This window comes from Notothenia coriiceps, unplaced genomic scaffold (assembly GCF_000735185.1).
Source record: "Notothenia coriiceps isolate Sejong01 unplaced genomic scaffold, NC01 NC01_scaffold00001841, whole genome shotgun sequence".
In the NCBI taxonomy this organism is placed as follows: Eukaryota; Metazoa; Chordata; class Actinopteri; order Perciformes; family Nototheniidae; genus Notothenia; species Notothenia coriiceps.
In genome coordinates this window covers 41,716-62,157 of record NW_011334542.1, presented here as the reverse complement: position 1 = coordinate 62,157, position 20,442 = coordinate 41,716, and the positions used below count along the sequence as shown (strand labels likewise).

Here is a 20,442-nt window from a genome sequence, read left to right as displayed (position 1 = left end):
TATCTATCTATCTATCTATCTATCTATCTATCTATCTATCTATCTATCTATCTATCTATCTATCTTAACATTTCCGTCAAAATCCAGTATTACCGAACTCTTTAGTTCTCATGAACTAAGTACAGATCGTGTTCACACCGGAATAAGTTCCTGGGGGAGGATTAGGCAAATGAAGCCGCTGACGTATTTCTTCTTCTTCTGCTTTGGGTTTACTGGCACAATTTCACGGTACTGCCACCCCCCAGTAGAAGCTGCTGGGACTCCAAGCAGCTTCTACTGAAGCCTTCCGAGTAAATCGCCAGAACGCCGACACCTCCTCATCTCCACCGCTCCCATGTTTTCTTTTGTGTTGCCATAAGTTAGTCTCTCTGCGTTTGTGCGCTGGGATAATGCTAATGCTAATAATGTGAGGATAATAAAATGGCGGCTTCACAAAACGTTTTGGGAGTTTTACGGGGCGTGGTTTGCATTCCGCCCAGCCATAGAAACCTTTTTCTCCCATGAAAGTACCTGCTCTATAAAGGGGGTAAAAAGGTTCTGATAAACTAATTTTAGTTCCGGCTCTTTTTGGTGTGAACGCGACATTTCGGAACTATATCGGAACTAAAGTGGGAAAAGTGCTGCGGTGTGAATTCGGCTATAGACGGAAAATATTTGGTTAATACGACCTCTGAGTCATATACGTGTGTGTGTGTGTGTGTGTGTGTGTGTGTGTGTGTGTGTGTGTGTGTTCATTATAAAGGATATTTTCAGTAAATGTCACTTATATATCAGTCTTATCTCTAAGCTAGCGCCTGTTATTATCGATGTAGTGCCCTCAGGTACCAGCACCACACACTTTTCTCCCTCTCCATGTTATCCCTCTGACCTTTTTTATGTGTAGGCCTACATATGTGTGTGTGTGTGTGTGTTTGTGTGTGTGTGTGTGTGTGTGTGTGTGTGTGTGTGTGTGTGTGTGTGTGTGTGTGTGTGTGTGTGTGTGTGTGTGTGTGTGTGATGTTGTGAAGGGCAGTATTAAGAAGAGCCCGAGTCGAGTGTCATTGAGCTCATTCAGATTCTTTGCTGCATTCGTGTAACCATGACGCCCCTTCAGCCAATGAGGGAGCCAAGGGAGGGAGGACAGGGTTGCTATGGTTATCATGACAGGGAGAGCAAGTAAGGTGGTGCCGGGCCTCGGATGTTATAGGTCTTTGTGATAAATTGCGGTTAGTCGCCTTTTCAATGGGTTTGTGTTCACACGTATGCGAACATGTGTATGTGCATTTAACAAACCTTGACAAGATTAATTCTACGATACAAATAAAAGCGATGGAGCAACAAGCAGTCACGATCACTGGGCGTGTAGCCACATCCTAATATATTTCATTTGTTTACTCAACAGGGACAATGTGTATTATGTATATTGCACTAGATATAGCTAAAATTCTCAGATGAGGTCAAAATATAATGCTGTGTAAAAATAAACACAATCAAATCTACCTTACAATAAAAGGAGGAGAGCTAAACAAAACAAGCAAACACCTGAGCTGATAACCTATCTATCTATCTATCAAGGGAGGATGCCTGATGCTCCCAGGGCTCACTGCTCTCAAGAAACAGAGAATAACAAAAACCAAGCTGCGCCACAACAACCAATATCCCTGGGTACATCCAGCCCCAAACCATCAATATCAAAGCATGCTACTGTCATCAAAAGATCTAATCTGGTCTTGTACACATAAGTAACAGGATAATAAAGCAAACAAAAGAGCCATATGTGTTTAATTTATTTCATTAGGTTGAAAATAAATCAGTATGGGTACCATGCTTTACTTTTAGTTTTAGTTTTTGGGATGGTAATGGAGTTTTATTTCAAATATACATCATGCACATAATTGTAAGCAGGATAATATAAGATACCTGAATTTAAGTTAGATTTCAAAGAAGATAAACTAACCCATGCTTTATCGTTTAACATATTCGTTGTCTAGCAATAACTCATGCAAACTATGTTACATTGACTGATTAATAATCAACACAATTATTCTACTAAGATAGGTACCACACATGGCAAAAAGCGATACAATGACATACTGGTTGACCTCAAGAGATCAATTTTACATCACATTAAATGATATGAGGAGTCAGCAGGAAAGGCTATGTGTTATTGATAACATCAAAAATGTCTATATTCCTAGCAGTTGAGTAGGTTTAGATTCCAGGTGTTGGAACATGGCATACTGGATACTTGATGGAAATTAGCCCTCTTTAAGGACATTTGTTTCAACTATGCTTTTAACAATGACAATGTCAAAAAGGTCGGCCATGTACAAGGTCTGAGATGTGATAGCATCACCTGTTGCAAGGTGAGGCATGCTAGACGTATAGCTGCAAAAAAAATGTCTGCTTAATTTTGATGTAGTTTTAGTTTACAGCGTGTGTTGTCTCAGATGGGAATATTTAGAGCATGTCCCATCATCTTTGCACCACAGGTGAAAACTGCAGTGCAGAGGCTGCTGCAAGCTCCCTTTGTGAAGATTGCCAAGCATATAGGATATAAGATATCTAAACTTAATTAGTCGATGGCAGCTTGATTTCCTTTTGGTCTGTTCAGATGTTTCATTATCAAAGATAGTCTTCACCAGTTCTAATCATTAAACAAGCAAGGAAGCAAAGCAGCAGCAGTAAAAAAAAGATCCGGGCAGATCAGTGGTTTCAATCTCATTGGAGTTAATGACATGTTTCCTCTTTCAGGACAGTAAGTGTGGATGTACAGTTTGCCACACATTTGAAACTTCTGAGAATAATTAGGCATTGCCATCTTTAAATAATCTCTGCAGCACTAAATGCCTGTTAACATTTCCATGCAATTATTCTCTATCTAGAGTGATGTCTAAAACTGCTAACTGCAAAACAATAATTACCAAGTTGGTTCACTCGCGACAGTGGCCATGCCCTTATGAATAATCTTCTGTGATGCTATTGTTTTCACATAGCCTGGATAATTAGTCTATATGACATGGGTACAAATGCAGTCTTAGTTGAACACATTTTATGCTTGTACAATTTAGTCCTCCACTGCACATATTTCAAAGACAGACATAAAAACAAGTAGCATGTTTCAGTGTAGCAGGGGCATTAACCTTGTACCAATGTGTGTGTGTTTGTGTCTTTGTTTCTAGCCGGAGGCCGTGCCCCTATCCCTATGGCAGTGGTGCGGAGGGAGCTGTCATGTGAGTCTTACCCCATCGAGCTGCGCTGCCCCGGCACTGACGTCATCATGATCGAGAGCGCCAACTACGGCCGCACCGATGACAAGATCTGCGACTCAGACCCCGCCCAGATGGAGAACACTCGCTGTTACCTGCCTGATGCATACAAAATCATGTCACTCAGGTCAGTGTGTGTTTGAATCAGTGCTGCAATGTGTTTTGTGCTTCGAGATAGCTCTTGTGTAGAAAGGTTGCCGGAAGATTCGAGATTCAATATTCAAGGCTTTATCGTCATGTGCACAGTAGCTAAACTGTAGATATGGCAATGAAAAACTTAAGTCATGCATTATACAACTGCATTATATTTGTTACTGGAAAGTTTCCACATTTATATTTTCCTCATCCACGTATATATATTAACTTTTTAATGCTATTTTATTTCTATTTCAGAAATATTTTGGACTGTTTATTTCTTGTGGCTTAATTTTTCTTATATTGCCTTGTTTTTTATGCTGCTGCAACGCAAACATTTCCCAAATTTGGACTAACTATCTATCTATCTATCTATCTATCTATCTATCTATCTATCTATCTATCTATCTATCTATCTATCTATCTATCTATCTAACTATCTATCTATCTATCTATCTATCTATCTATCTATCTATCTATCTATCTATCTATCTATCTATCTATCTATCTATCTATCTATCTATCTATCTATCTATCTATCTATCTATCTATCTATCTATCTATCTATCTATCTATCTATCTGTCTGTCTGTCTGTCTATCTATCTATCTATCTATCTATCTATCTATCTATCTATCTATCTATCTATCTATCTATCTATCTATCAATCAATCTATCTATCTATCTATCTATCTATCTGTCTGTCTGTCTATCTATCTATCTATCTATCTATCTATCTGTCTGTCTATCTATCTATCTATCTATCTATCTATCTATCTATCTATCAATCAATCTATCTATCTATCTATCTATCTATCTATCTATCTATCTATCTATCTGTCTGTCTGTCTATCTATCTATCTATCTATCTATCTATCTATCTATCTATCTATCTATCTATCTATCTATCTAACTATCTATCTATCTATCTATCTATCTATCTATCTATCTATCTATCTATCTATCTATCTATCTATCTATCTATCTATCTATCTATCTATCTATCTATATATCTATCTATCTATCTATCTATCTATCTATATATCTATCTATCTATCTATCTATTTATCTATTTATCTATCTAACTATCTATCTATCTATCTATCTATCTATCTATCTATCTATCTATCTATCTATCTATCTATCTATCTATCTATCTATCTATCTATCTATCTATCTATCTATCTATCTATCTATCTATCACATGCTCCTCCATCCATGCAACATGAATATGACATAAAACAAATACAACAATAAAATAATAATAAATAATAAAATAGTGCAAGAGAATGTTTTGAGATGTGCAAAAATGTAAATACAAATACAATTGAAATATAAATAGTGTGAACTGTATAACAACATTTGATAAACACATTGAAATAATTAATTCTGTGTATTGTCAATGACGTCTGATTTATGGTGCGCCTTGGTGCAAAATGAACAAGGCTGGCACAAAGAGATGACCCAAAAAGTATGCTTGTTAAATTGTTATACTACGCACTAGAGACACATCTCAGTCCAGAAATCCAAGCTATAGGCGTGTAACTGTTCATCAATCAATCAATCCATGTTTATTTATATAGCCCAATATCACAAATGTTACATTTGTCTCAGTGGTCTTCACAGTTTGTACAGAATATCAGTATGACAATACGACACCCTCTGTCCTTAGACCCTCACATCGTACAAGGAAAAACTTCCGGAGAAAACCCACAGTTTAAAGGTGAAAAATGGGAGAAACCTCAGGGAGAGCAACAGAGGAGGGATCCCTCTCCCAGGACGGACAGACGTGCAATAGATGCCGTGTGTAAATTGAAAAGATAATACATTTGCAACATAGGTAGTCAAAATGTTTGGAAATGCATGTGTGTATAATAGGAAGATGAATCCACGAGGATATCCATCCAGGACTTATGATCCAGGACCACAGCCACGACATAAGATCCAGGACTCGCGATCCATGACACAGGACCGCAGGATCATCCATGACTCCGGATCCCGGTGTATATAGACACCAAAAAGAAAGACATTTGGGGAAGCNGAACCCCCGATTTTGGGGGGGAAAGGGCTGGGGTTAAAATCGGGAAACATGAAGAGTTCACCGCCCCACAGGTATAGACCAGAGAGAATGAAAAAGAAGTAACGATGTCCCCCGACCAACACGTAAGGGCCTATAATCAAGCAAAACTAGGGGCCTTTTGAGATCTAAAAATTTCAGCCCTAACTATAAGCCTTTTATTCAAAAATGAAGGCGTCTAAGCCGGGCCACCTCTTAAAAAATGGCTAAGTGTGCTGCCGCAGCCGGGACACCAAACGTGGAAGCTGCTCTTCCACAAAATGTGCGGAAGCCTGGATTAAAGAAAAAAAAAGGGCTCTGGCTTCCCATTTTGTTACTTTTTAGGAGGGACTCCTAGGAACAACCCAAAAAACAACCCTGTCCATTCTGGGGGAAACGCAAATGGGCCCCTGTAGGGGGGACAGCTTAGGTATAAAAATGAGTTCCTTTAAAGGGTTATGGATGGCCGCCTGCCTAATTAAGGGCCTTTGTAGGCGATGAACGAAGGAATTTAATTCGTATTCTGTGTTTCTATAAGGGAGCCCGTTGTAAGGCAACAACAGGAAAGGGAGTTTAATGTTGTTCCCTTTTCTAAACTCTCGGTTAAGGTACACGAAGTTTGGCAGGGGGGGCATTGAATCGAGGGCTGAAAAGGGACTTGCTGAACTTTCTTGGGGGAAACCCTGAATGATAAGGGAGTTACAAATAATTCCAGGCCTTTGAAGTGGACAATGCATGGAAATAGTTTCTCTGCATCGTTTGAGGCAAGATATGCCTTGATTTTCTGCAAGTGTTACGTAGATGGAAGAGGCGGGTCCTTGAAATTGGATTTTATGTGGGGCGTTAAAGCAATAACTCGCTGATCACAATATAAGACCAAGATTCCTTACAAGTTTCACTGGAGACCAAATTACATTGGCCTCCAATAGCTTAGTATATCTTTCAGATAATTTGTTTCGTAGATTTCTTCGGGCCAAGTTACGAATAGACTTCAGTTTTGGTCATGTTTGACATCAAAGTTTAAGGTCCCCCATCCACGTTTTTTCCTTGAGGCAGTCTTGAATTTTATGTAGATGATTAATTTCATCAGGCTTGATTGATAAATATAGTTGAGTATCATCCGCATAACAATGAAAGTTTACAGAATGATTCCTTATAATATTGCCTAACGGAAGCATATATAATTGAACAAAATAGGTCCGAGCACTGAGCCCTGTGGCACTCCATGGCTAACTTTGGTTTCGTGGAAGATTTATCGTTGACACGTACAAACTGAGAGCGTTCAGATAGATAGGACCTAAACCAGCCTAAAGCAGTTCCCTTTATGCCAACTAAGTGCTCATTTAGTATTCATCCTGCTAAAGTATCAATTGTGAAGTTCTGTATTACTAACACGTAACCCACTCACCAAGTTGACAGCAAACAACAACAATAAAAAAAAAACAGCACAACAGTGCATCACACCTGTCAGACGTAGAGTAACAGAAACAAGGAGAGAGGTGATGAGAAATCTGTGGCAACCAGTTTAACCTGTGAGCCCACCCGGTGCTTGCAGTTCCTGTAGAATGCCCTACAACTGTAGAACCTTATCACACAATGGAAATGACTCAGGTGACACTTCCTCCGCAGCTGGCCAGTGCGATAGGCTCCTCTCCTGACAGCGTGGTGAGGAGCACAGCAACGGAAGACAGGGAAAACGCTGTAAAGAATTTGCAGTTTTTAATCCAATGAGAGTTACATTTAGGCAGGGTGATAGGGCCTAGCAATCATTTATTTCTCCGTATTTCTAGCTATTAGAATAAATGGTCGGATGTAAGTCAAAGCCATATCCCAAAAATGATATCAAACACCACAGTGTACTGTAACTACATTAGAGACAAATAATTGAATTTGACAAGTTCTACAATAGAATAATGGTGTTTTTAAAAGTGTGTTCTTCTGGATTACTCTAGTAATGGTCTCTTTTCAACCGATCAGACCTAGGTTGCATTCAATAGAAAATATAAACACATCCTTAAATGCTTAAGAGCTGCAACATGTATGCATAAACAAACTAAAACCTGCATTGTACATACAGCATCACTTCAAACACTTCACTGTTCATTCCTCTACTCCTCCAAACCCCTACACCTTAGACGCTGTCTGCTTATCCACCTCTCTCCCTTTGTCGCTCCACCACACAGCGACACCCACATGCTACTCTTATATTCATCAAACTGTGGCAACACCTTACAGCTACAAGATTAGATGTCCAAACAACATATACTGAACACATACATGTGTCTATATTTCTATATAGAAATAAAATGTGTATGTATTGAGGGAGTGAAGCAGCTGTCAGACTGTTGCACCGTTTTACTGTAAAAGGTTATGTGAGTAAGGTATCATAGCTATTTTAGCCAATTATATCCTGACCCATGTTTAAGAGTGAGTTAATCTCATGTCCATAACTTGATAATTAAGAGTTTTTGTCTTACTTTTACTGGTAGAGGCTATAAATTATGAAGCAGTGGTCTTATGGTGAGCTGTATTATGCATGGCTAATTCTTTGTTTCACGCAGGTATGATGATGAGCATTATCTGGCAATAATTGTACATGTAGAACAAAAATAGCAATGAGGGGAAAGCAATGCTCTGTGAAATTAGAATATCTGGTTGTAAATAATTCATTAATGTCACCATTAGTGCCTCAATTTTTCAGACCACATATTTACTGACTTTGAGTGCTATCTCCTGCTGTCCCATTGTTTTCTCTCTCATCCTTTTTCTGTCTCAATATTGCTGTCATCTTCCTCCCTCTCGCCCGTTCTGCTGTCTCTCTATCAAACCACCTGTCTGTGTCATGTGGCGCTGCTCTGATTGCAATTGCTTTGGCCTGGCTCGGGCTCTCCACTCGCTCTGGCAGCTGCTTGTGTGGCCACTCTCCTACAGCCCTTGCCATACATAATTTATACACATGCGCAGCCACACACACACACACAGATACACACAGCATGTGCCACACGCAGCATACACTGCCCAGAGGCTACACCAGACTTTAAGCTCCAATTAGCAGAGCCAGAGGCCAAACGTAATCTTGAGGGATCCTCTATGGAGGTGACTCAGACCGGAAACAACTGTTTATCGCATATTGTCAGTATGTGTTTGTTGCAAATAGCTGTGAACGAGCCTTTTTGTGTATCGATGCATACAGTAAAGTAAAGATATGCTCATGCAGTGTGTTGCATATTGTATGGTCGAGTTGAAGGCTGTATCAGGGTTTTTCCACACATTGCAGTTGGTTTGGGTGTTCGACTGTGAGTTTTTTTAGCTCTTTCCCATACTCACACCCCCTCTTCTTCAGTCTGTTTCAGCCTGTCTGGTTTCCACTCTCTCACTCCCTCTATGTCTGTATCGTCTCTGGTTTTCAAGTCCAGCTCGACTGGCTGATAAAATCAGAGCATGTTCCGCCTGCCCAGTGTTTCCTCAGTATCACATTCTCTCTTTGTTTTCCTCTCTACCATTCTCCAAGGCCAGGGTGTGTGTGTGTGTGTGTGTGTGTGTGTGTGTGTGCGTGCGTGTGCGTGTGCGCGTGCGTGCGTGCGTGTGTGCGTGTGTGTGTGTGTGTGTGTGTGTCCATACCACATAATTGGTCTTGATATCAAAGCCTCATATCTCCAGAGGGTCTCACAAGGCTTCTCAGGCAACCTAGAGAGGACCTGATATCGCTGCATTTCCCAGATTATCTCCCCATTGGGATACACTGGGTTGAAGGGGAAACGACGCCGTGGCCATGAAAGTTACGCTTAATCTGTTTTAGCGATATACTGGCCTCAGTTCAATGACTCACTCTGTTTTATCGTGTTTCGAACTGAAATGCCTCTATTTCAAAATGGCTTCGGAGCAATTTAGTTTTAAGGTAGTTTCCTGCCTTTATTGAATGTAAAATGATCATGCATGCATTACTCTAATCTTTTGTTTTGTTAGGCTCACTGCATTGGCTTGAGTCGCCTCTAATGCACTCTATATGTGTTTTCGTTAAAGGTTTGGGATCACATTTACTTTTTCTGTTTTAAAGAAGCCAAGCTGGCTACATCGTGGATGTTGTGGTTGGGTTGAGTATACATTAAAGTGTCACAGGGGAGCGTTATCTCAGGGTAACAGAAGCATTGGAAGGTTCGGGTTGTTCAATTCTGCACAGGAACAGAGCTGAGAGCCAACATGGTGGAATGCCTGCAAGTTAGAGCCATCTATTGACATAAAAGTGACTTGATGGCTCCTACGGAGATGCTTCACAATGCACTCCTTGTCCCTTACTGATACTTGAGTGCTTCATGGACCGAATACCTTTCAGCGCACTCTCTCGTTCCGTCTCTCCATCTCACACGCGCATTCTGCCACTTGAGGTTGGAAGTGAGGACACTGAAGAATGTGTAGACAGTGCACACAAACTCTGTTTTGCTTCCTCTATCAAATAGTCTACAATGGTAGAAAATGCCCCTCCCATCTTGTCCCCTTGTTAGCCCTTGTCCCTTTCTCTATGCCTATTGCTCCCCCTTTTGCCTTTCTTCCTATCTCTCTTGAAGTAGTCCCTCAATACAAGGGGAAAACCACACATAACACAAAGTAGGGGAGTCATTCCCCCTTCTCACTTTATTTCTCTCCTTTGCTTTTGGATGTGTTAAATGACACCATGTTTAGTTTCCAATCTATGACTCTCTTGGCATCTCAATTTTTTCGTCACTCCAGTTTTTTCTCCCGTTTTCTCATTCCTCAAATTGCTTCTCACCCCCTACTTCTCACATTCTTTGTCAATTTATTTTCTTCCTCACCATCTGTTTTAGTTTTCATTGCCCTTTCCTGTTTTTCAATTCACTTTTTTTCTTTTCCCCTCTCAGGGGGAAAGGTGTGGTAGAGGCTGAAATGCATGGGCTTATTGGGTGCAGCTTGCTGCCTGTATTTTACATTGTGTGTTCTATATATTAGCACCATTAGGAGAAACTGCATTAGAGCCAGGACACAGAGACATCCATCTCTAGATTAAACCCAAGCCTTTAGCGGCCCCAGGTTACCAAGGTGCACGATCCCTGTAAACACACATCTATGCACCAGCCCTCTGTGCACACATCAACGATTACACATGCATGGATTCATAAACAGGCGTAGTTGATCACGCATGCATGCTCATACACTTGCACACATGCATAGACACACACTCGGAGAGAAATTGAGAGAGTTGCTCATCAGTTCCTTAGCTCGGTCAACTTCTTCTGGCAGCCTGTCTCTTTGGAACAGAGTCTCATTCTTCAAAGCACTAGGCTAGTGTGCCAGTGTGTGAACCATTTGTGTGTATACGTGTGTGTGTGTGTGTGTGTATGTGTGTGTGTGTGTGTGTGTGTGTGTGTGTGTGTGTGTGTGTGTGTGTGTGTGTGTGTGTGTGTGTGTGTGTGTGTGTGTGTGTGTGTGTGTGTGTGTGTGTGTGTGTGTGTGTGTGTGCACGAGTGAAAAGCTTACATGTATGGCTATCTGCTTTTGTATGGTGTGTGTGTGGTAGAGAGCCTGCGCCCGTACGTTTGAACCTTTCACGCGGGAGACTGTAAAGGAACCTCTGAAGTTATTTTCCCTTTGACTCTCTGAATTATAGAAAACCACTTGAATCACGGAGTGCAATCTAGTGCTAGCCATGTGCTGCAGTCCAAGACTTCGTAACCAGTGAACTATGTCATACAGTCTGCCTCTTTTTTCTTTTTTTTTAATCAGGCATACCTGCACTTCGTCTGTCTTCTCCATTTTAGTCTAATCTATCTCTGTAAACACAGCTGAAGGAGGGAAAGGAGGAACAGATGATGACAGACAGACAGATAAATGAATGTGCTACACCCAAACATCCATCTTATATCTTTGATCATTATTCCAGCCCAGTGACTCTAAGAACAAAAACAATATTATCTGCTAAATGGAAATGTTGCACTGAGGCAATTGAGGCTGTGACTAGTGTGTGTGTATATGTGTGAGTGTGTGCATGTGTGTGTGATGCCTTAAAGAGGTGGACTCACCAGGATATTTACACTTATATATTGGTATTATATCTTCCTCATATTTTTTCAGTTTCAGTCTGTTCTCTCGTCTTTTCTTCTCTCCATTAACTACCCTGCTTCCCACCGAATGAGGTCATATCTGGAAATGTCCTACTTAGTGAGTTAGTGTGTGTGTGCATGCATGCTGCCAGCCACCCTCATATAGTCACCACAGTTACAGGAGATGCCCTACAGCACCCTAGGGGCCCAACTGTCACCCTTGCTCAGTGCGGTAATTAGGGCCCACACACATACATGCATATGAACACACACACAAACACACACACATATCTAGATACAACTTAGAAGTGGAGACACACTTAAAGATGGACAGTTTCTGGCAGACAGTCAGTCCGGAAACACACCTACACAAATTCGCCTTCAGATAGGTGACAGCAATGAACACAATTGTTCCATTGTAAGCATATCATTATATAATATTATTGTCCTTTACACATAGCTGCTTTCTCTATCCACCCATTCACACACCAATATATATTCACCCTGACTGACAGCTGTGCTTCTCTCCCAAAAACTCTGTATTTCTACATGTCAGAGTCTCCACTGTCTGACCCTTTTCTCCTGTCGCCACAGCTCTGCTAACCTTAGTTATCATGCTTCACCGAGCACCTAAGCTACATGGCTGCCTGAGAATGTTCTATACACCACACACACACACACACACACACACACACACACACACACACACACACACACACACACACACACACACACACACACACACACACACACACTATCTATATTCTCTCTCTCCTACATACACACACACAGTCTGACACATCCAGAAACTAGCATGGGAATCCATGCCTCAGACAGCGTGACATGAAGACAGTGACTGACTCCCTGACAGACTTGCTACTTTGACATTGAAGTGCAAAACTAAACCAGGACACACGGACTAGCCCTCCTGTCCCAGCCTAAAACGCATATACGCAACAGCATACATTTTTTTGTGCATCATGAGGTGAGGCTGACTAAATCATACAAGACAGTGTCTCGGTGTGGCGTGGCTCGTCGTCTTGGCGTCGATGTTGTCTTACATGCTTCTCTGCGTTTCACCAACCAAGAGCGACAGCCCAGCTGTCTGAAATGCTACTCGTCTTTTAGCCTTTAGGAGGATTTAGAGTTTGTGCAGGCAGGTGGGATCTTGAATTAAACTCTGGAGAGTAAGGTATCACGTAGAACAATACACACACACACAAATATGTAAAGCAGAGAGTAACACAGGGATGTCAGCACAGGAATGTTGCTAGGTGGAATCAGGAGGAAGACTCTTTAGTGTGTCCTGGAATCGGACGACGTGGAAGTTGCCATGGTTACCAGTGGAAGAGGGGAGGGGAGGAGAGGAGAGTAGAGATGGCGTAGTTTAAAAAACTGTACTTGGCCGTGAGCCTGCCTGCAGGAAAGAGGCCATAATGTGTTTGTGTGTGCATTATTTGAGTACCTCTGTTGATGATAGGACATATTATGTTAACAAATAATCACTTATTACTTGTTAAACAGTTCAGTAACCTAAAAGATAGTGTCCTGTATATATTTTTTAATATGATTCACTGTCCTCTACGATGAACCTTAAAGGCTGAACCATGTGTCACAGTTGCTGTCCACTTCATATTTATAATTTGACAATCATTCTCACCTAGCATGAGAATACAAGTACGCAGGGAGGCGCAGATAGTTTTACCATACTTTAAGTACATACACTATATATATCTACATGTTGTATGTCAAAAAATGACACTTGAGATGTTTGGACAGGATGGGAGAAAAATAGGAGAGAATGACATCCTTCAGCCAAATATTAATAATGTAACACATTTCAAAGATTTTTCCCAGTAGGGAAAACAACATTATTTTACCTGTGGCTTGTCTGACAGGCTGCTCGAGAGCTGACAGAAACGTATTCAAGGACCGCAGAGGAGTGTTGTTGTGTATGTATGTATATGTGTGCTGCTGGTGTGTATGTGTGTGGGAGGAATGGAACAAGGGAGATAGATCTGTCATTTCTTAGTACGCCTGGTGTGGTGGTGCTGGCACAGAATGTGATGCGTCTGCTTCTCTATACCCGCTGGTAGACATATACAAAGACCTTCCTACACAAACACACACAGACATGTTTTTTCCTTCCTTTTGCTTTACCTCTGTCAATCACAATCCCTGCATCACTCTTCAATTGCTTATTACATCCCAGTTCCTCTGCATCCTTCCACGGTTTCCATCACTCCATGTGTCCATCCCCAAGTAGCCCTACTGTATATGTGTGTATATAACCACATCAGGGAACTAATAAAGCAGAAACGAGGCCAGTAGCAGCGGAATCTCATATGTGGTGTGTGTGTGTGTGTGTGTGTGTGTGTGTGTGTGTGTGTGTGTGTGGCCGGCCTAACAGCTTTCTATCCTGTAGCGAGATACAGTAACTATGCTCTGTCTGCTGTCAAATGGGTTTCCTGAACTCCCGCAGGACATAAAGAGCCCGGTGAAATCATCTCTCCCCCTTCCTTGGATTATTTTCACAAACTGTCTTTTGTTTTATGCTTTTCCAACGGCTCATTCTCTCCACTTAATTGCTCCCAGTTTGGGGATTTGAATTGTATTTCTTTTCAGAATGTGTGACACGCTTAATAATCAGCACATCATGTGATTATTTTTTCTTCTTTATGGAATATTGTATTGTTTTTTTTCCTTTGATAATTTGGACTGCTAGCACAGTGCAATTTATAATGTGATCATCTAGTATAGCTCTCGTCAAATGACAAAAGGGTAATCTGATTGTTTGTGGAACCAAATGTTGAATAACTTCCTGTCAAACGGCAGCGACATAGAATAACCATAAACAGTAAGGGTAATGTATGATTTATTACATTACATTACATTGCATTTAGCTTACGCTTTTATCCTAAGCGACTTACAATAAGTGCGTTCTACAAGATACAAACTTGAAGAAAACAGAATCATATAAGTACATCAGGTTTCATAGAGCTAAAACATTTCAAGTGCTACTCAACTGGCTTTAGATAAGCCAGTCCTTTATTAGTATATAAGTGCTTTGTTAGTAATTATATCGCTCGAATTGGAGTTTATGCTGCTTTAAATATATAAATATGTATCACATTTAAGACACAGCAATGTGAAAGAACATAAATCAATCTTGATGATTGCATGGTCAAAAGGCAAACGCATTCATGTAATATAAAACATAATATCTGATCTTTACTTGTAATATTTTGCCGCTAGTGCAGAAGCAGCCCCCTTTACAATAATGACACTGTGGGCAGGCTTTTATGATTGTATCGTGAAGCAGAAAGTTTACCCATGCTTGATGAAACACATGACTCAGAGACTTTTCAAGATACTTGAGACCAGGCTGGAATATCCCTATGTAGATTTATACATCAAATCCTTTTAATATCCATTGATAAAGTCCAACTGTGTTAAACCATGTCTCCCATTATCTGCCTTATCCTGTGTTCATATAGTTCAACTGTCAACAGCAACAACAAAAATAGTTTTCCAATCTGTTTCCTGCAACAACCCAAGCTAAATAAAATGATAAGTATATACTTCATCAGTTAACACTGTCTGTTTTGACAACTGCACAACTCTCAGAGGGATCTCCAACTTTTAAAGAGATTTCACACTATTTGAAGGCATCTATGTTCTTGCTGGTTTGAAAGAGAGGGCCAAGAGACAATCAGTAATGCAGGAAGTTAAACGAGTTGCCAAGCAGTTCAGGGATTAAATATTGTTGTTTTTTTTCAAGATGTTAAGGCTAATTTCAAATGAGAATAATTATGATGGCATTATATATACACAAGTATGCACTTTACACTTAGAATTATAACATACAAATAAAATAGTGAAAGGAAAAGTATAGCGCACAGTAAACAATAAGCTATATCTACATGAAATATGTTAGGATTTTTCAGACAGCACACAACAAACGGGGGTATTTAAATGAATGAAATTAAAACGTTACTAACAATATATAGAATACAAAATAAAGTGCCTCCAGCTTGTCAGTGAGGATTATAATAATGAATATGATGAGACTTCACAGTCGAACACTATGCCTATGAAAATAAATGCGAAAACTCAGGCTATAATTAAAATTAACAGTTACTGAATATAACGCACAGTTAATATTATGAGTAAAAAGTAACTTTCACACATTCCTGATTCTGATAACATATCAACAGCGCCCCGATATTATTTGATATTCAGATGCCATTCCAGAAATACCGTATGTTTTAAGCATGTTACTCTGACTCAGTCGGTGTTGCAGAGCTTTGATTCTATTCAGATGATGATTACAGAATACTGTGCTGAGGCTTTGTGCGCCACTCAATCTCAGACACCTCTTTCAACTCATGAGGATTAGTTCTCAGCTTTCACTTGCTCTGTAATTATATAGTTCTTCAACACATCTGCACTGGAGCACATGCAGCCGGAAGCACACACACTCACTCGCAAATATTTATTCTATCTTACATCTTTCTGGCAGACACATGCATGTGCTAGCACATATGCGCACACAAACCCACACACACTGCATCATCCAGCGCCAGCCTCATCAAATCATCAGACAGTCAGTTATGTTTATATGAGGGATCGAGGCAGAGACGGAGTGAAGGGAGGTCTGCCAAACAAAGTGAAAAACATCAGAGAAAATAACAACAGCAGCACCCACTGCAGCATCGCAGCTTTCTCTCTTTCCCTGCCTGCCACCGCTCGGCTTTGTTAGAGAATAGTTTGTTTGTGTGCGTTTCGCACGTTGCAGGGAAGAAAGCCAGTAGGCAAGGCGGTATCCAGGCCACTGCTTTGTTTTGATGTGGTCATGCTAATTTAAAAAAATAACTTTTTCTGCCAACACTAAGAAAACCACACAGGAAATAATATACAGCTTTTTCTATGTTTAAAAAAAACTAAAAAGGGTTGCAAAGGTGCGTGTATGGGGCTTATGTGCATGTTCTGCATCTATTCATCATTTCTCAAACTGCAGAGAAGATGTGGATTGCGAATTTTTGCTGATGTTTTTATGTTTTGCCAGACTGCTAAACACATTGGCAGAGAGGAAATTAGTATAACAGAGAGAGAGAGAAAAATACGAAGGAGATGGAGGTACTGGGGACATAAGGGAGTATTTTTTTGGATCCGACTCAGACTAGTGGCTCAGACAGAATGGTGACGTCAGCACAGGCTTAAGGATGGAGGGATCTGGGGAGAAACAGAGGGAGGCTGGAGATGACGCCCTGAGGGAGGCAGGAATGAGAAAGATATTAAGAAGGGAGAGAGGACAGACGGAGAAAGAAGCAAGCAATAAAAGGCCTACCACATATATCTGGGTGTGACTTGGGAAACTGCAGCTAAGTGGGTTTAAGACAGATAAACAGACAGGGGAAAAAACAGAGGAATGAGAGACAAAGAAGGAGGAACGGAGAGGAATCATTTCTTGGCGGGAAGGATGAAGACGAAAGCTGAGAAAGAAATTGGTTTATTATCTTGGCTTAGAAAGTGTGGGGTGAAGAAAAAGAAAAGTAGTGCAGACTAAAATAGATAAAGAGGTAGTGATGGCGGAGAGATAGAGCGTGCAAGAGATTATGTCAAATCTTTGCTTTACTTTCTATCTAAGAAAGCAGTCAATAACCTTCAGTACTTTATGACTCAGTCGTGAAAGTCCCTAAGAAATAACTTTTGCTGGGACATGAAGTAGAAAACACATACCCACAGTTACAGAAAAAATAAAATGATTCTGTTTTGCTCTTCTGAACACATTTGCAGCTTTCGTTTCTCTGCTTCGGAGCTTTTTTTGATGCATTATTTTTTACTTATTTCAGCTTTCTCTTGCCTTATGCAATAACTTTCTAATGTTGTGTGGTTTCACTGGCCAGCTCACTAGCATGGTTTTGTGCTGGATTCAATCCTTTTCTTTTTGTTTAAAGATGAGCCATGTTTTAAGCCCAAAAGAGTTCAGGATTCTTACCCTTTAACTTGTGTGAGAAATAATTATGCCCATGGCAGCACTCTTTGAGTAACCTTTGAGCTCTAATCACTTGTTTTTATCTCCCATTGGGATGACATCATAACTAAAGTTTTTTTTTTGTTGCAAAAGCAAATATGTGAGGTCATACAATAGCACTAACATAGCATTTGCACTCTGATTCACCACTGTGGGCCATGCAGTCGTGTCCATTGGTCGGTGTTGCAGACAAAGTTTGTCCCCCGAGTCCACAACTTGCACTGATGACAGGTGACCGATGATGAAGGCACCGGGGCAAGAAATTAAAAAGCACAGAGGCGAGAGAAAAAAAAGGGAGGGAGAGGAGTGAAGACTGGCGGGTATTGGTATTAGAATATGACAGACACATACAGTTTTAAAACGTTTTAAACTTCAATAACCCCACACCTGAACATAGTCCCACTGGTCAGCAATACACATCATTATACGTCTCAGTAAGTGGGGGTGTTGCGTACATTGATTCACCGTGTTATAAGTGAATATTGAACCAAGAATTAAATTAGCTCTCATGCATATTTCATTATGCAAATTGTTGAATGATACTGTAAGAAAAGAGACTTGAGGGGTTTGGCATGCTCATTAAAAATATCTCAATGGGAGAATCTGAATTTTTTTTGAATGTGAATGTCGCCTGTTTGACAGGTGTGCAGACAGAGAGGGGAAGAGGGAGAGACACAACAGTTGTACAAATTGAAAGAAAATATTTAGATGAGAAGAGAAATCTGACTTTAAAAAATAGGCCTTTTCCTCATGGGTTTCAGTCCCTAGTCTCAAAGACGGTATATTCTTCATTTCACCTTATTACAATAATGTATTGAAACCAGAATGCACCGTTTCGATGAAGTGTATCTTCAGTATGAGGTTACAGTTTATGCTATTTCTTCAATCTATCATGATAATATGTCGAATCCAACCAAGCCTCAACAAATCATCTTTGGTTGTAAGGCTTGGCCTTAACATGTTTAATTACAAACACTTGAGCATAAATATCAAGATTGCATTTTTATTGCCGCCTGCATGCATGAAAACACAACAATCAGGTGCATAATAAATACAGTGTGCTGTCTCACATAGCCAGTTCTAATAAGAGTGAGGAATACTTACTTTTTGTGAGTCAGAGGAGAGGGCCCCCCTGATAATTACAATTAATTATCTGGAGTCTGGGGCAAAATACTCTTAAAGCTATAGGTTATTGTTCTCAGTGCTGCACAAGCACCCAAACACACACACACACACACACACACACACACACACACACACACACACACACACACACACACACACACACTAGAAGTGTCCTTTCCACAGCTCTTCAGTCGCCACATTGTACCACCTTGTGTATGAGTGTACTCAATGATTCCATTAGTGTAATGTCGACTCCAGGTGTACATGTAAGGACACATTGTCTGCCCTCTTTTCAATCTAAAGGGTCCTTAAACTCACGACCCTTCAGTGACAGGGTGAATGTAGTGTACTATAATAATAATAATACATTTGATTTATAAAGCACCTTTCATTGCTAACAGCAATCCCAAGGTGCTACTATGAGAGGAAACAAATACGTACATNCACACACACACACACACACACACACACACACACACACACTCAGTGACAGGGTGAATGTAGTGTACTATAATAATAATAATACATTTGATTTATAAAGCACCTTTCATTGCTAACAGCAATCCCAAGGTGCTACTATGAGAGGAAACAAATACGTACATCTCAATATATATAATCTGTCTGTATTGAAGAGTGCTTTGGAATTAAAAAAACAGACCTGTTATTGAGGGTTTGTGAGAATATCTCTGTGCATCTGAACTAACCTTTCCGTCTTTTTTTCTAGATGCAACAACCGTACCCAGTGTGCGGTGGTGGCTGGGCCAGATGTTTTCCCTGACCCCTGCCCTGGCACATACAAATATTTGGAAGTCCAATATGAGTGCGTCCCATACAGTAAGTACTCTTTTTGTAAAATGATTTGAACATGTTTTGGCCTCTTATCTCTGTAGTGACATACGTGCGTTAGTTTTTTAAATGATGTCATCTCAACATGTGTTTGCCATTTCCTAAAAGTTGGATTGTGAAGACTGCAGTGTTTTACAATCATTCATAAAAACCACAGACACTTTATATGGGGAACTATGATCACACTTCTCCCCTTGGAAAATCCAAGAAAGGAAGGAAGAGAAAGGAGGATCGGCTCCAGTGATGGCAGATGGTGATTTGACCTCTGACCATGTGATAACAGACTGAGAGGTCGTATTCACTGGAGTGAAACATTCCTGGGACAGGGTCGCTGAATATACCAACAACTGTGAACGTTTCTTTTTGTTTTCTTTTACTGGTAAAGTTTTCCCCTAAAATGTAGGTTACAGCTCATTGAATAAAACATGCACAAGGGTTCAGGGTCTTTTTGGAGTAAAGACATACATTTGCTGTTGATGTTTTAAAACTGTATTCCAGCTTAGAAGATTTGTCCAAAGGCAAACCCAAAATGCGACTTCTGTGTCTGCTTTTTGTTGAAAAATCTAAAGTGATTCCCCTGTCGTTGCTCTCACTACTTTTCTCTCACAAAAGGCATTTTGAATTAGTTTTTTCACACACAGTTGTTGCCAAAACAAAAATGAATATTGCTTTATGCCCCAAAAAAATTCATTTAAAATGCAATGAAAGAGGACATATTACTAACAAAAGGACAGACACAGAATGTAGTAGGAAATAAACAACAACTAACTTCCTCGATTCAATAATAGACCTGCTGTGCTTCAGTGGAAGAATCCAAATGTACTTTCAGCTCAGTAATCTGCTGTTAAACATGGTTGAACCAAATACTACTATTGCTATTACATTGTACATGGCGTTTTTTGTAAAGCTCATGGAAACATGGTACAAGAGGCAGCGTGGG

At 40.3% G+C, this 20,442-nt stretch overlaps 1 protein-coding gene across 1 annotated transcript in view; it reads left to right on the top strand.

The window, feature by feature from the left end:
• Positions 1-3,166: 3,166 nt before the first annotated feature.
• Positions 3,167-20,442, top strand: part of LOC104964065 (latrophilin-3-like) — a gene marked incomplete at its 3' end in the record, with an annotated part of 57,793 nt that continues 40,517 nt past the window's right edge. Inside the window, exons 1-2 of the mRNA XM_010792789.1 lie at positions 3,167-3,375; positions 19,381-19,490. Of these exons, the coding sequence (XP_010791091.1) occupies positions 3,185-3,375; positions 19,381-19,490 (301 nt within the window). The remainder of the gene's footprint in view (positions 3,376-19,380; positions 19,491-20,442) is intronic.